At 46.8% G+C, this 17,581-nt stretch overlaps 1 protein-coding gene across 1 annotated transcript in view; it reads right to left on the bottom strand.

Moving 5' to 3' along the window:
* The window catches only part of LOC146185922 (uncharacterized), a 70,557-nt gene extending 56,143 nt beyond the window's left edge, over positions 1–14,414 (bottom strand). Inside the window, exon 1 of the mRNA XM_084606854.1 lies at positions 14,135–14,414. Coding sequence (XP_084462980.1) covers positions 14,135–14,246 — 112 coding nt within the window. The 5' untranslated portion in view covers positions 14,247–14,414. The remainder of the gene's footprint in view (positions 1–14,134) is intronic.
* Positions 14,415–17,581: the final 3,167 nt, after the last annotated feature.

Raw genomic sequence — 17,581 nt, 5'->3', positions numbered from 1 at the left:
CCCATATTGGTTGGAGGTAAAACTGCCACGGCCCCAGTAAGTGATTCAGAAATGAGCATTAATGTCTTTGTGCTTATCTATACAGGCGATAATACGATCACGAAGCATGATGTAGAAAAGTGACGCTGTCATTTTACCTGTCGTTTACCTGTTGTTTGTAAATATGTTTTACCCATGGTAAAGATTACGCCATGTGAGTAACAACATATTTATGACGTCATGTAGGTAATAGGGAAAGAGATGAGGTAGTATATATGGTGTGAATGAGTTTGAAAGAGGAAAATATTTCGTGGTTTTACGTCTCGCTAGGTCTAACGACGTAAGTATGGATGTTTTAAACAACCTATATGTCTTTCAAAACTTCATTAAATAGCCACAAGCCAACTTTCACACAAAAGTGTGCTAACGTTTAGGTCTTGTTGGTGGAGGTACGAGGAGGACGTACGAGTCATTTTGATTCATTACAGTGTGATATATCACCAATTCGTCGGCGAATAATATTAGTTTAAACTATTTGATTGGGATATATATTGTAAACTGGGATAATAAAAGGGACAGCCCGGCGCTTTCAGAAATAAAGCATGACGTGCTCCAGCGTGGGCACTTTCGATTCTTAGCACAAGTGAATCGTTCACTACCTTTAAAGAAGTGTTCTATCTTCGATAGCAGTTTTGCGTTATCCCAAGGCCAGGTAAGCTTAGCAATAAATCATTATAGGAGACATGATCAAACGCCTTCGAGGGGTCTGAAAAGATATCAACCTGATAATAGTCGTTCATGTACTGCAATAAATGACTAACTTGGGTTTGTTGTGTTTCGCTTGAAATCAGTTTTATTGCGATAGCAATACTGCGCCATGTTTCGAGCCGTCGCGTAGTCCCGGCGGAGGCCACGCTTGACTTTGATCAGTCGAGGAGGAGGAGGAGGAGCAGGAGGAGGAGGAGGAGGAGGAGCAGGAGGAGGAGGAGAAGAAGAAGAAGAAGAAGAAGAAGAAGAAGAAGAAGAAGAAGAAGAAGAAGAAGAAGAAGAAGAAGAAGAAGAAGAAGAAGAAGAAGAAGGAGAAGAAGAAGAAGAAGAAGAAGAAGAAGAAGAAGAAGAAGAAGAAGAAGAAGAAGAAGAAGAAGAATGCTCGATCACCCGCAGCCATTGCTTTCGCTCATTATTCGGTTCAGCAGCGTTGAACTCTTCTAATTTTTTCGATAGGAAGGCACGGTATCTCACTTCTCGGTGGACACGTGCCAGTGGTGCATGCGTCGTCGATTCCAAACCGTGTCGCAAGCTATACCCTACAACTTCTCTAGGCGATGGATGGCAAATGGGAAGCTAAATGATGTGAAATCCCACAGACCGCTGCAAAAAGAACGGTTGCGTCATGATTCTGATACGAAATCACCTTATTAGTGTCCCCAATAATGTAGCACCTTACACTGATAGGGCATGAAAGGTGAATAATGTAGCTGGCAAAAGAAGCTTCCGCCGTTGATATCGCAATTCAACTAGGGTTAACCAGAGTTAAACCACAACTAATTTTTCTTAAGCCAAGTCTCGAGGCTGAAAAAGTTAACTGATTCACTGATTCCAGGTGTGCCATAAGATTAGATGATGAGATATATATTCGAGCTGCTTTGGAGGGCTGCTTGTCAGAGATGTTGGACACAAGAAGAAGAAGAAGAAGAAGAACAAGAAGAACCTAAGTGTCCCCAATAATGTAGCACCTTACACTGATAGGGCATGAAAGGGGAATAATGTAGCAGGCAAAAGAAGCTTCCGCCGTTGATATCGCAATTCAACTAGGGTTAACCAGAGTTAAACCACAACTAATTTTTCTTAAACCATGTCTCGAGGCTGAAAAAGTTAACTGATTCACTGATTCCAGGTGTGCCATAAGATTAGATGATGAGATATATATTCGAGCTGCTTTGGAGGGCTGCTTGTCAGAGCTGTTGGACACCGAAGAATCGATTTGAAGTCAGAGGTTTGGAATTTCTAAGCCCGAGGAAGCTCATTCAGGTACTCTTTACTCATTGATGGTGTCAGTCCTACGTTCAGGACTTGCTGTCCTTCGTGTTCCTTAAAAACATTTCTCACTGTCCAGCAGTGATTTAAGGCATTTGTTGAACGAGGAGTGGCTATTGTTAGATTCTATATAGTAGTGGCAATGCATTGTTTTTGTTTTGTTCGTTTAGTTCACTAAAAGCGTTTTTACACAACCCCCAGTTGGCATTAACCCTGAAAATCGCCGTAGTGGAGGGCTCCGGAAATTTCTACCACCTTGACCTCGCACAGCACACGGGCGCCTTAATTTTTGCCTCCACCGACAAGCGGCCGCCGCGAGGATCAAACCACTTTACCTGGGCTCAGTAGTCTAGTTTCGTAACCACAGAGCCACCTGGGCGGGGCAAACATGTGAAAGCGCACGGAAGATACGCAGTTGCACCATTAATACGTTTTGCAGGCAGAAATGAAGTTCTGCAATCAGAAAAAAATACTTTGTTCTTTGCGGAAAGACGCTTTTAAAGCAAGTCCAGGAGCTTTCTCGAACGCGAAAGAAAGTATGAATTGTCTCTTGTTAAAAAGCAGAGTTAGAGCAGCTCGAAGAGAATAAATTTTCCAATATAATCACAATGCCAGTCGCGTTCGGCTTTCAAAATTCTATTCGATCTTGTGAAAATAATTGCGCACTGTTTTAAGGCAGCAGCATATTCCCTTGCTTCCCGCCAGCTTAAAAATTATGTATTCTCACGATCTTTGCAGTGCCTACAAGTGGAATTAGTCATAATTGCCACTTAATTTATCGGCAAGTGGTCCGTATTATGTGACGCGTATTCCGTCGGTATTAAGTCGTTAAAATGCCTGCTCTTGTTGCCTACTATTTTGGCTGTACATGGTCGTAGAACTTAACGAAAAGGAAAACTGTTTAGGGTGTTTTTCTTGCCCTCCCATTGAAGCCAAAAAGGTGCCTAAAGAGAAAATTTGATGGCGGACCCTTTCTGCTTACTCCTCATACGCCTTGCCAGGAAGTTCATTTGACGCGTGTTGTTTTTGCAAACGGAAGAACGGCGCGAAGCACTGAGGTACGCAGGTCACGGAGGAGATGCGCCCTGACTTCTCTTTTGGAAAGCTGAACTCCACCCCGAAACCGAGGGGACACGCGTCATCGTAGTAACAACGACCTCGATGCACCACGGGCGACGGATCCCACCCAAAGGGCGAGAGAGAGAGAGAGAGAGAGAGAGAGAGAGAGAGAGAGAGAGAGAGAGAGAGAGAGAGAGAGAGAGAGAGAGAGAGAGAGAGAGAGAGGGGGCAGGGCGGAGTGAAGGTAACAGAGGTTGACGCATGCGAAGGTGCTGCTTTGTGCTCGTTCCTCGTTCATACTCGTTCAGGGCTAGAAGCAACAGGGCGACCCTTCACCAGCTATGTCCCCGTATGGCAAATCTGTCACCGTGCGCCTTAGCTGAACATTTGCGTTCGTGATCGATGTCGCTAGCACGAAACACGCTCCGCATATACCGTTTGAAATGTTCGCTTGGCTAACAGAGCCGAAACCTGAGCTTGTTGACGATTCATCTTGAAAATGTACGCTTTTTTAAGGTGAATTCACGTGGTTAGGATATGGTTTGTGAAATTTCGCGCAAACGTAGGTGCGTAATTGGTCTCCAATTCCTGTTTACAATTTTTTTTTATAACTTAGCGAACGATCTGAATCACAAGCAGCGCATCAAGAATGTGTCCACGTTTAAGCGTAGTGGGCCAAACAGCAAGCGCATGGAGTTCTCCGTGACTTGCAGGCTACAGATCGCCGTGAGCTCGCAGGAAAAGAACGCGGTCACATTACTTCGAGTACAGCTCGAAACATGAGCGCGCAAGGGCTTGATGACCGTCGTGCAGGACATAAAACGGCTAGCCCGACAAAACAGAAGAAAAAGCAAGGAAGAAAGAACGGGGCAATAGGAAATGACCACGGTAAAATGATCTCATCAAACTGCGCGAATGCGAACGACGATGGCATACTTCTACGTCTCCAAATATGAAGTCAAGGTTAAAAAGCGTGTGCACTTGCGTTTGTGTGTGCCGGAAATGGAGAAATGCTGCGCAACCAAACCAGGTATTTCTCGAGTGTCACGATCCAGCCATGCACTGGCGGCGTGTTTTTCACTCCGTATTTGTATGCATAAATGCGATTTCGATCGCGAAAGCCTCAATGATCGGTAATGGGGCGGAGATAAAGGCCAGCCACGCTCGGCCCATTCTCTCTTTCTTTGCCCGGTTTCAAACGTTCCCTTCAATGACGCAGTCACGACGTCCCTCGATATCGACTCCGCACGATAGTGCACGTGCATTATAAGAATGAACGCCGGCAACAAAGGCCTAGCTACAGTCGTACGTTGAAATGCCGACAGATGGCTTACGTTCTTACTTTGCGACGTGCAAGCCAGATAGATGAAAACAACGAAACCGAGGGGCAGCGAAGTCCTTTGCGTGCCTCTTCGTTTTTGCCACTCTCGATTACGTGAGAATGCGGGGACGTCGACCCGCTGCAATTCGTCGCACATGTCGGAGTGTTGAGGGAAGACTGTAAACGCGGCAACAATAAGAATGAGAGAACGCGGGAAGCTTGTTTGAAGTGTGTTTTTCGGAGACAGGAAGAAAGGAAGCCAGGCAAGAGGCCGGGGGGATGGGGGGGTATCGCTCCTTGCTTGGCGTTACATGCGCCGGCACGACTTCGCATCCGGACTGGATGGGGAGGAGGTAAAGTTGCTGCACGGGGAAGCACGGTGTTGTGTTGTCTTTGCTCGCCAGTCACGAAGCCGCCGCGAAACGGGCGTGCCGTGCTTGACATTGGTGCAGCGTCAATTGGAGGCCGAAGAGGGCAACCGATAGGGTCTAGCTTCCTTCCGCGTGCTGCGGCCGTGCCTGGCAGCGCTGAGCAGCGTGCCTCTCGTGATTCAAAGTCAAACACTCAGTAGGAGTCACGAATTAGGGACACGGCGGCTATATGCGGTGTCGGTTTCGTGATAGGCGTTGATAGGCTCGTGATTAATTTAGGTCAACCGACATCCCAAGAAGCACGAAGATAAAAAGGAGGCTGGAGTCGGGGTAAAGTGATCGAGGCAGGCCTTATTGTAAAGTGCGGCACCACCGAACGCTGCTTGGACTCATCCATAACATGCCATAAAACCCTTGCTGCAAATATACCTGCAGCCAACCCGCACAGTGTGGTATTGGGTGTATAGACACCGGTAAGGGGAGACTTATGCAAGTTTTGGTGCCGGCGAACGGCAGAGGAAACATATGGCGTAGGACGCTTCTTTGATATTTATATGAAGCTAGCTCCCGCTGAAATAGCCGGCTGAACGTTAAGCCCCAAATGATTAAACATTCCGCAGGAACTTTTCTTTTAATAACTAACTCTTATGTTTTCATAGCTCAGAGTAACATTCAGTTTCTACACGGAATAACCGATCTTCACGAAGAATAAACATTGCAAGTTGTCGTTTTTCCTTTTTTTTTTTTTTTTTTGCTTAGAGCGTATATGGAGATGAGCAACATGACATCACTCTCTAAAAGCGTTCAAAGTACCAAAGAACCTAGGCGTGACAACTTATTCACACTATCGTTATTACGATGACGAATGCACCCAGAAAGCGCACAATCTACGCTAGGAATTTCAGTTAGGAACTTCATAACCCACCTAGCTAACTCGCATGAACATAACCGTCCGAGTCGCAACAGTATAATTTCTGTCACCTCCTCACCCCTCTTCGCTTTGTTATAGCTCAGCGCTCTGACTTCACGCAGTGACGCCGTAATTCTGCGGTCTTGTTCCCCTGCCGTCTTCCCACGTCTCTGACATCACATCCTCGGAGCCCTTTACTGGTGACGTAAGAGGCATCGACACGGAGGACTCAGCGGCAGGCCCACCTCCATCTACGCTTTCCGTAGATTTTCCCCGAACCGGTTCATCTGGCCGCTCATCGTGCGCAGCGGCGTCGATTCCTTAACACTTCTCGCTTCCTTCCTCTCCACCATCATTGCAGGGCGCGCCGTCACCGCGTCCCGCCGAAGCAACGGCGAAGCCTTTCCGTGTATTCCTGCACGGCGAGGATGTCCACATGCAAGTCCTCAGCTCAGCCCATCTCCATATTCCGTGCGTGCAGCGGAGCGCGTCTTTGCTCAGGCCCCAACGGCAGCCACAGCCCCAGGGGTGCCAGGGGAGAACACGCTCCGGCGGCTGAAGCGGATTGCCCGCTCACGCTCCCGCCTCTGTCATACCGCAGGAGCGGTCACGCGAGATGGAATAGGCTCCTCTTGGGGGGCTTCATTTTTTGGCCACTGAGTATTCCGCCGGAGAATACGCTTGGCTTTGTTGGTACATTCATTCCTCACAGGCGGCGAAGACAGCAATGGTCACTCTCTGCTGGTAACTTTCATTGTGAGAAATTTATAACCTGAGGAAGCTCATGCGCCTTTTTTTCCTTGCTGTCCGTTCGTCGTATGTCACCGTATGTGTCGGCTGCGGCTACCTTAGCTTCGTGGCTTATCGCACAAGACAGGACAACAGTGCGCAGTAACGGCAGTATGCACATGCGCTCACTGAATAGCGCTCTAACATGCGTCCATTTCACCATTGCACAAGCTGAGCTTTGCCTGGGATAAAAACAATTTACATGACACTGAAGCTCTCTCGTAAGGACATGACGTGATAGCGTTAATGACTTGCTTCAGCGGTTCCTCTCCACACGAAGTGGCTGTTGGTCATTACCACTTTATTAAGCTGCAATTGAGCAAAAATATGTCTTGTGCGGCCGACGTGCCTAGCTGGAGACTCTAAGACCGTGGGTTCGAATCCCGATCAGAACATTAAAATTGGTATTTAAGTCAAATGAATTACTTTATAATGCGAGGCCGTTTGTGATATACACACTGACCTTGAAGTGGTATTAGAATAAGTGCATTCATTTTTTTTTTCTTCCCATGGAGGCATTCGTGCGTGACGTCACGTATGATGTGGGTTCCTCGACGCAAAGCTGCCGCCGGGTGACTGAAAGGTCCTTAACGCGATAGTAGTGAACCGTAATCTTTTCCTTTGCTATCACTGATGAGCAAATAACGAAATTATGAGGACACTTAACTCTGCTACCCACATATAAATAAGTCCCGCTTTAACCAAGCCGTATATACGTGTCTGCATAGCAGTTATGCGAATACAAGGCTCCTGGCAGGCTGGTTCTGACATCACCCTCCCATATGGAAGTTGAGGCCCGAGTTGGCAACTCTTGCCAAATGTAATGTCAGGAAGCCCTACGTCCAGTCAGTGCTCGGCCATGTCAGCTGCCAGCTTGCCAGTGCCATGCTCGTGATTTTTCGATCACAACGCCGACAACGACACCGCGGATTTTCGATGAACGCCTTAAAATCACGACCGTGCCTCTGTGACATCACCAGATCTCATGGAATGGCTGAGTTGACCAGAGCTGCCAACTCGGGCTTCTTCTTTTAGGTGGGAAAATGAGATGGGAATCGAACACTCCTGATTCCGGCCTTCGATTCCGAAGTCTCACACGATACCCCTAGAGGCCACACAGATACGTTCGTGGGATTCGGATACTATTCCGATACTCTCTATATATGTCACATGGTCTTTCATGTAATATGGTATATTATGACTGTATATACTAATGAGTGCGTCAAAGATAATAGAGGCAGAAATTAAGGGATTAGCGATAAAGCGAATAGCGAAGTGTTGTACACCAGCTAAGATTCGCAAGGAGAGCCGCAGTCGCCTACCATGAACGCTATCGCGCAACAAATTTTTACACTAGTGAATTAAAACATCAGCAGCGCTTTGTCGTTGCGTGTGTGTGTGTGTGTGTGTGTGTGTGTGTGTGTGTGTGTGTGTGTGTGTGTGTGTGTGTGTGTGTGTGTGTGTGTGTGTGTGTGTGTGTGTGTGTGTGTGTGTGTGTGTGTGTGTGTGTGTGTGTGTGTGTGTGTGTGTGTGTGTGTGTGTGTGTGTGTGTGTGTGTGTGTTTTACGTCAAAAATGGCGCCTTTTTGTGATGTTTTTTTGCCTGTGAAAGTTACTGGAACATGAATTGTCACGTACCAAAGGACACAAATGACTATGAGAGTTCTTATAGTGAAGAGCTCCTAGAGCTCACCGTGACCGTCATAAGCTTAGAATCAGTTTCGTCCACCTGGGTAGGCGGCTTCGCTGAATCATTCAGCCACAGTGGGCTCCTAAACTGTACGATTGCTTTTTTTTTTTTTTATAACAATGAATCGACCGCGCCGCGCGTCTATTGTCAACCTTGTGGACTTGTAATTATCCCGTCTCTTATACGTGCGCGCTTCGGTGGTACAATGGGCGACTATAATTAGCACCTGTATAATTTGTGGCACAGCTATATCGCGTCAGCATCGAGCCGCCGCTATTCTTTTTTCGTGCAGAACCCAACGGCCATCATTTGGAATTCGTTAAGCTTAACGCAACCAACCAAATACAGCGCGTTCGAACTTTCTTTTTCTGTTCTTGCTTGATTGCGACTTGTTATACTCAGCCTGCAGCATGGTACCAAGTAAGCTTTGGCACTCTCGTTGCGTACAGTGTCGTGTAATGAATTTTACACTGAGCGCAATACCAACGCCATGGAGAGCTCCAGTTGTTGGCGTTGATTATCGCGTTATTTTAGTTCGTGGGCCTGCATGCTGTAGACGACAGATATCCAGGGAGATGCGCTTATCCAGTTTTAAGTAATCAGGTGATGTAGTCGAAGAGTAAAAATTTGAACAGAACCTCGTTGGCTGTAGTCACCGCAACAAACTACTGGGCGAGTTGGGAGTTGGTGGATATCTGTATTATTTTGAGCGTTCTTCTATAGTGAACATGGACTCTTTAAATGCTAACCAGTTCTCAGCGAGCATTAAGGTTCGCGAAAAACATTTTCTTATGGCGACGAAATTGTCTTGTTTGTTTTTGTTTTCGCTTAAATATTTTGTGACGAATGCAATCGGAAATCACGACGTATGATACCAATTGAGTTTTTTGTTTCTCTCCCGGAATTTACAACTGCTGGTATTTCTTGACTGTTCGACACGCGGCTCAAAAGCAAACCCTGAAACTTTCGAGTAAGGGTATAAAATCGAGCAAAATGCCTCCTTCTAGCTGATTCATTGGTTCCTCTATGCTTCACCGTCGTTTTAATACAAAAACAAACGACCGTGAAACCCTCTAGGAAAGACGTACATATATGTTTTCTTGGGCCGGTGTGAAACTGACCGCCTTCGTAATTAATCTGGCTGTTTATAAGCGTCACACGCAGCTCCTCACCGTTCCAAGTCGGCACAAAACGTCGGTCCTATATTGGGACAGAGTTCGAAATCTCCGGCCCAGTGCATTGCCAAATTACCCAGGGGCCTGCGTGCCCCGAACTCCTCTGTTAAAATAAATGTTTTTACTACTACTACTGCCAAATTACTCCAATACTGGGGCGATGGTGTGTGCTGTCCGGAGAGTTAGCGTTAACCCGCACAGAAGGGAGGACACTTCCGAGTACTCCTTGCGCGTCGCTGACGAAGTAGACGGCGAGCGAGAGTCCCTGCGGTCGCAGCGCCCAACAAGGGAAGTGCATCCGCCCAAGGGTCAGACCAAGCGTGAATGAGATGCGCATCGATGTTTCTTCTTGCAGTCCCTCATCAGTGACGGCCACGGGTCATCGCTCAGCGACGCCGACGTAACGCTGCGACACGGCCCTATCCCTCTCTCTCATTCCTTCTCTTTATCCAGCCCTTATTCGTTTCCAGCCAGGCGCGTACGTACTGTTCTTTGTCTCGATTTGGTCCACCCGTTGAGAGGTGCATCGCAAGTTACGTTACCGCGCTGACCTCTTCCGGAAGGGGAGAGTCAGTTGCCTGTCAAACGGTGAAAGGAAATTGAGGAGTGCACAGGATAAAGTGCGTTAATGTGAAGGGGGTGGCAAAAGCGAAGAAATGTTCCCTGTAGCGCTGATTGCTGTTCTTAATGGTTACGGCGCTCGACTACTGTTCCCGAGGACGCGGGATCGAATCCCGGCCTCGGCGGCCGCTTTTCGATGGAGGCGAAAAGCAAGGCGCCCGTGTGCTGTGCGATGTCAGTGCACGTTAAAGACCCCCAGGTGGTCGAAATTTCCGGAGTCCCCCACTACGGCGTCTCTCATAGCCTGAGTTGCTTTGGGACGTTAAACCCCACAAACCAAACCTTACAATGATGTGGCATCGTCTACCATTGGTGCTGCTTGCTTTAACCACCCCCGACTCAACCGCGCTCTTTCTAATTGTCACGTAATTCTGAGACTTCCTTATGTATATAGCCAGAAAGTTTGCTGCTATTGTGTGAAAAACTGAATTTGAAAACTGGACTGAAACTTTTTAATATCGAGTAATCATCAGGGCTTGATCTTTGCATTGGCAAAAGGCAAGTATACATCCGCCGACCTTTACTGTCTTGGGCTTTAAATTCGTCTCCATCCACACAATACGCGAAATCGTGTCCATGTGAGAATACGAAATTCGCTATTTGCAGTTTTCTGTCACTTGGTATCTTGTCTTGAGCATTCTCTATAGGTGAACCACGTTTGAAGTTTCTTTTCTATTTATGGAAGGGATAAACCACAATGCATTGCTCCGTACCGGGGTGTACATGAAAGGAAGTTCCCGGGACAATCCTGCATGCGTATGAGGCATGATGCAAACGAATAAACGTTTACATATAATTAAGCAAGACGCAGAGCGTTAAAATCTTCGGACAATGACACTGTTAGGTGAGAATTTACATTTGCATAACTAACATGAGAAAGAAACGTACGACAAACTTTGTACAAGCAGAGGCTTCCACTGCTTAATATCGATTACCTGGACCTTTTAACCCTATAGCGTTTAAGCTCATATTCTCCTCATAATCCGGCGTCAGCATTGTGAGTGAACAATCACGGACATGCTTCTGACAGGTAGTAGTTGGCAGGTGACATGAACGTGCACTGATTGGTCGGCGGGTTGTGTGACGTCACGAGACCACGTTACATAGGAGAGTTGGCAGGAGCTGTCATCTCGGATAGCTCCTTTAAGGTGGGAATCGAATCCTCCAGGATCGTTGGATCTGAAGTCAGACACGCATACCCTTAGGCCACGGCACTTTCTTGCGGCTTAGCTGAAGTAGAGCTTTATGTTCACGTAGCGTGGTCTTTCATATAATGTGGAACCTTACAACTGTGTGGTAAAGAGTATGCGTGAAGTAACTCTTTACCAAAAATGCAGAGATTTATTATTAAACGAGCCTAACAAAATACGCTCGAACGTTTATCTGACATCAACACTTTCGCATCGTACTTAAGTGTCCGCGATTTTTTTTGTATACGTTGTTGAATCTATTCCTTTTTATGTTTCGCTTTTCTCAGCTCATGTGAGCGTCTAAGATTTGCATGCAATATAAATTCATTGAGGTACCAGAAATAATTACCCAGCACTCATATTTCTTCCAGGTTCGCACTGCTCTGTATAGCTTGTAAAACATGTGCAAAATAATGGATTTCACACGAGCTTCAGCAAGCGCATACAAAAAAATCATACACAACCAACATTACGTCATAATAAAAACAATTGATCACTCGACATCGACCCGCGTGTTTTAGAGCTACAGACTGTGGTTGCCAATAGCTGTAAATCTAACGCGCGTGCGTTTTTACTGTGAAGAGGTGAGGGCTATTTCAGTGAGTACAAACACGCGCTGAGCCCACAGTGAATCACTTAAAGTTCCAGAGTGAATGTAAAACATAAACTCTCCTGTCTTGTTGAGAGGTCTAGTTTCAAGTAATTCCTGTGGAAAGAAAGTAACAGGCTCACGAATGCTTTTGTTTTCTTCTCTTTCTAGAATCAATTGGGGATTGCGCTGTAGCAGCCGTCAGTGACAGTACCTTGATGAAATCAGGCAGGCCAGATAAATGCACACCAATCAAATGGCAACACTAATCAATGTAGGCAATCGCTTTTGTGCTCACTCTGGATACTGTGACCCTCAAGAAAGCAACTCCAGTCTGTCACATAATGATCCGTACTTAAAAACTATTGAAATAACAGCCCCTATGCGGCTGCTACGCGCTCTGTAAGTTTAGGTACTGCTCCTCTCTGAAATTCGCCGTAATATTTCTGTTATGGTCGCTGCAGGTGCGTACGAACGCGTGTGTTCCATCGACGTCCCGAAATCGACGTCGTAGGGACGTCGTTTCCTTTCATTTCTTTTTTTTTTTGTTGCTTATCACGTTTTGCGGCCTGGAAACAGAAACCAAAACACAAAATTGATGCAGGGTTTGCTCCTAGATAACGGTATTCATTCACTTCCTTTGATAGTGGTGATTCGACGCCGAATACGACGTCTAGTTTCTAGACAGCGTCACCAACGAGCAAAATGATGCACGCGTTCACAATGCTTGTGGTCTCGAGGCCGAGATTCCAAGTGACATCATGAACAGTGCTTGATAAGCGTATAAAATGGACGCGCTAAGAAGAGGAAGCGCTTAGTCAAGGGCAGAAGAAAGTAACATGAAAATGCACACTACGCGACAGCAATGTCTTTTTTTTTTTTTTTTTTTTTTTACCCTCCGGCACCGTCCTTGAGCAAAGCTCTGTCTGCGGCCAGTCGGACTTGGCTTTCTTTGCACGGCCTATCGCAATAAAACACATGGCTCTTGCGCAAATTCAAGGAGTCTGTACGCTTTGTACATGGGAGATTGATTGATTACCGCACAGGACGTGATGGCGGTTTGGCGAAAACCTTATATGGCTCATCAGCAGGCTCTTTTTGTAGAGATGACTGCATAAGGAACATCGGCGGTAAAATGAGTCCCTTTTGGTGCAATATGTCGTGACTAAAAATTTATTGGTTTCCTGGTCATACATAATACCGTGAATAGGAGAGAGGGTCTAAGAAAAAGCAAACGAGGGAATCCCATATGCTACCACGTTGTTTATGCGATCTGAAAACGGTTACACTGATGTGATGGGGAAGAAAGAAGGGGTCTTTTGTATATAATGCTTTTCATTTTTTGGGGGGAAGAAAGGAAGTCGGCATAACGCAAATATATGGAGATACATAAGCAAAACTTCATGCCCTGCTGCAAGACCCATAGATGGTATGGTTTTGTAAAGTCGACGTGTCGCGAGGAAAACAGGTTTATTTTTAGCCAAGCATTATGCTCTATCAAGCGTATAGTGCTGTGCTTTGTTTATTTGCTTCTAGTATGTTCAAAGGCAGTCCGACTATTGTATTTGATATTATAAATGCTAGCGGGAGTCATATCTCGCAGTTTTATTTTTGGTTTAGTCTTGGTCGTATTTAAGGAGCAGAACATCACATTTGCCATTCTTGTATCTTTTCCTTCCTTTATTGTTTTTTTATTCTATTATAATAAAGAACCACTTACTACTACTATTTTGATGAATTACAAGTGTGTTTTTCCGTGCTTCAAGCGTGCGCAGTTCTGGCATCGTGCTTTTTGCTGTTAGGTGCACCGCATACTATACAGTCTTGCTCCATACTACCCCAGTAAAGAACAGCGATTAGAACGCCGCAAGAAGCACGCTAAACAAAAAGATTTCGTCCCCCGAACATGCCAGCATTGACAGTCGTATGTCAACTAGTCGTAACACTATCCGCCAGAATTTTACTGATTGTAAATTAAAAGCATTTAAAGTTAAATGATACAGCACATGCAGCATCTTGAGAAGGAGATGGATAGAAAACTTAAACATTTAATTGGCTTCCAGCTGTCAAAGCCTGCGTTAAGTTGCGCTGTACTGTAACATCTAGCGGGATGTGTTGTTTCGCAAGCACATATTTTCTCCTCACAGCTGCTCTCCACAAGCGGCAGCCATCGTGCCACAACTTCCGTCGTTCTCGACGGACGTCACATCCTTGAGGCACGCTCAAAACAAGTGTCATGCGCGACATCTGCGGCTACTCTGCTTGCTGCCCCTGCGCGCACGGCACAGCAGCGGTCAGCGCCGGACGAGACCCTCCTTCCTCGGCTGTGTCAGCATTCCCAGAGGCAGCCCAAGGGGGACGGGCCACATCGGCCGCTCGGAAGCAAGAACGGAAACCTGCTCACCTGGGCCGCTTCTCCCATCGCCGGTGACCGCGGCATCGGCGGCGGCGGACACGACCAGGTGCCACGCCACGGCCAGCGTAGCGGCCGCGTACACTGCGAGCGTAATCCTCATGGTCGGCGTGCGCGGGCACCACGGCTCGAACCAAGGCTCGACCGTAGGGGCGACGACGCGAGTCTCGGGCACGTAGTACGACGATGCAGCGTCTCGGTCGCCATGGGACACGGCGGTGCCGAACTCGTCGTACGGCTGGTCGATCCCTTCTCGTGCTTCCCGCGGCGGCGTCCCCGCCGGCCAGGACGGAAGAGGGCAAGGGGAAAGGGGAAGGGCGGAGGACCTGACCGTAGAGTAGCAGCGTTGCGCCACCCCCTCTTCTTGTGACGCTACGGCATTCCAAACAGGTTTTACCCCCTAGACGAGGAGGGTGTATGGTAGCTGGAGGGGAGGGTGCTGTTCTTTGGGCGAGGACGTCCTTTCTCTCTCTCTTCAAGGAAGGAAGCAAGAAATGAGAAGGAGCGAGAACATATGTGCGGTCATTTCCGATCCTGAAGCTACTCAGCGAAACACCGGTTAATATGTACACGAAATTGGTCGCCAAGACATTCTTGTGCCTCGTAATTTGCAATTTACAAGGTACAGTGCGGGAGAAGCAGGCTACTGCGAGAGACGAGGACCAGTGCCCTGTCTCTCGCGGGCTGTATCTGTGTTCGCTGTCATATCAACTGTCCTAAGTACAGCCTTAGAGGATTTTCATCTTGTTATTTGTCTCACAGGCGGATAACTGAATCTACACAGGTCTCATACCAATTCTTCGCGCGAGATTACTTATCCCTCTACACTACCAAATAAAAAAAAAATGGGTTAGAAAATATTTTAGGCTTACACGTAAGAATACTTTACAAACTAGCTATATGTAAATTTATTGCAAAGAATTGAAACGATTGCTATTCATTAACCTTTCTATCAATGAGCAGGTGTTGTCAATTCTTGAGCACTACACTCTCAAAGGTATTACCGCTTTTGTGGAAGATAGTAGTATCATTGATATCAGTTCACATATGAATTTCGATGAGAAGCGTCAGACAAAAGATAGCTGCTAGCTTCCATGCCCACGAGTAATCGCCGATAAAAGTTGCTGTTCCGCTCATTTGCATAACCTGAACAATGATGCCACTCGTCATACGTCGCAACTTGAACTCTAACTTCTCTGTATTTCGTAGTTCGCGTTTTTCACGTTGTCGAAGCTGTTGCTGTGGGGACCGCGCAGCAAAAACCTTGCCCAATATCTGACGCATTACAGACGACCCTCCATCTTGCAGGTTGTTTGTCTCGTGGCGGCCGCCGTTCTTCCATGGGGCAGCCAGCGGCGGCATTCCCTCGACGGCCGGCGGCTTCCGAGCAGCCAATCTGCATTTTCTTTCGTTGTTTCTCGTCCCGGGGCGAAATTCCCCTTCGGCCGCCGCTCTGACACCCCTTTGGTTGCAGAGAGCTGCTGCTGCTGCTGTTGCACTGACGGCGGCGAGCGTGAGCGGAGGAAGGAGCTCGGCAGGTTGGAGTTCACGAAGTCGCCTTGCCCCCACCGTACCCTCTCCCTGCGGGCTTCTCGCCGTCGCCGAGAAGCCAGCGAGCTGTCGTGCGTGGCCGACGCACCTGCCTGTCGATTCATTCCGCCCATGAACGATCTGAGGGGTTCAAGGGCTTGTTTAGATAGCCTGCGTCACGCGAGCTGGCGTTCGCTTCCGAGGAGCATAAATGGCGACAGTGACGTCATTGTTTTAAACGTCTTCATTTTTCTCGATCGATAGGTTCACTAACCGCTTTTATCCTCATCAAATGTCATGCTTACTTATTAGACGTCTCAGGTTAGTTATTAGTTAGTCGGCTTAACGTCCCAACGCGACTGCGGCATGAAAGACGCCGTAGTGGAGGGCTCCGGAAATTTTGACCACCTGGGGTTCTTTAACGTACACTGACATCGCAAAGCACGCGGCCGCCTTGCTTTTCGCCACCATCGAAAAACGGCCAGGTTTTCCTGCGTCCTTCGGCACAGAAGTCGAGTGCCTTAACCACTGTGCACACCGCAGCGGGACAATGTCATTTAATTTATATATGCTTAACGCCATAATAGCCAGCATAATTATTCCCCACAAAGATCATAGAAGAAAAATCTAAAAACTGCACTTACTATACAACGCAGTTTTGTTTATTAGCGTACATCTGCGTGCCTACAAAACTTCGTGTACGACTAGTCATCTCTTGCGAGAGAGAGAACGATAGGCAGTTTAATTAATGCTTGAAATGTTTGCCTGGTAGTGAGACTGGCATTCTACTCCTGATGAGGGTTCAAATGAAGTGAAGAAAAAAGTGAAAGTGAAATCAATTGTACATAATACTCGCACGTACGCGTACGCATACATGAGTTTCAACTGGTACGACCAACCCCGTGTTCTTGAGGTAAGTTAAAAAGTTGGAGATCACTGCAGAAACTTCATTGGGAGATATAATGCGAAAGCATTAGCGCTGCCGCGATGTTTTTACTAACTACTTACCACTAACTACATATTATCACTACTAATAATTATCATTATAGTTTGATTATCTTATCTCTAATTATCCAGCACTAATGACCTTGTCACTAACTACATATCACTCATTATCGCTATCAGTAATTGTGGCCACTAGTAATCATTATGATTTGATCATATTTTATTGCCATTATTCACTACTATTAATCACCAATGACGCGATATGACGTCACCAGGCGATGAAGTCACATCGGGCGACACATTTTGATGAGATTTTGCGGACAGGTTTTGCGGACAGGTTTTGCGGACAGGTTTTGCGGACACAGCATAGCCCAGTAAGGCTTTCGCTTTCATAAGGCTTTTTTGAGCCATGTACAGTCGAAGTCCCGTCGCACCAGGGAACGAGGTCGTCCTGTACCACTAAATTAGTCAGTAATAATGTGCTATGGTTTCCTTTAAACCTGTGGCACCTACCAGCAAGTCGTGTCTTCAAGACCTTTGCGCACATCACATTTCGAGCATGAAGAGGGCTGCTGGATATATCGATTTCATGGAGAAAAATTTTCCTACATGAAACATTCGCGAGAATTCGATGCACGCAATCAGGGTGATACCAAACCGAATTGCATGGCATTCGAAAAGTCACATGAGTGGTTAATTCGGTGCAAGATTCTGAATTGACGCTCCGGATCGCACTAGAGAGCGCTTGGACCACCAGGATTCAGAAGCCACGAGTCTGGCTGCACTTCTTCGTGAAAAATGAATGGGAATCTGCACAGACGTGTCGCCGTGCACTGTTTTTGCTGTGTCATTAGCGGCGTCGTTGGCTGCAATGCTAAAGCTAGGACGCTAAACAAGTTATGGGTAAACAATATTCTGAAAAATGCAATTGTTTCGCGCGCTGCTTAGGTTGGTTTCTAAGTC

Source organism: Amblyomma maculatum, chromosome 6, assembly GCF_055883805.1.
Source record: "Amblyomma maculatum isolate TAMU_Amacu chromosome 6, ASM5588380v1, whole genome shotgun sequence".
In the NCBI taxonomy this organism is placed as follows: Eukaryota; Metazoa; Arthropoda; class Arachnida; order Ixodida; family Ixodidae; genus Amblyomma; species Amblyomma maculatum.
This window is presented reverse-complemented; position numbering and strand designations above follow the sequence as displayed.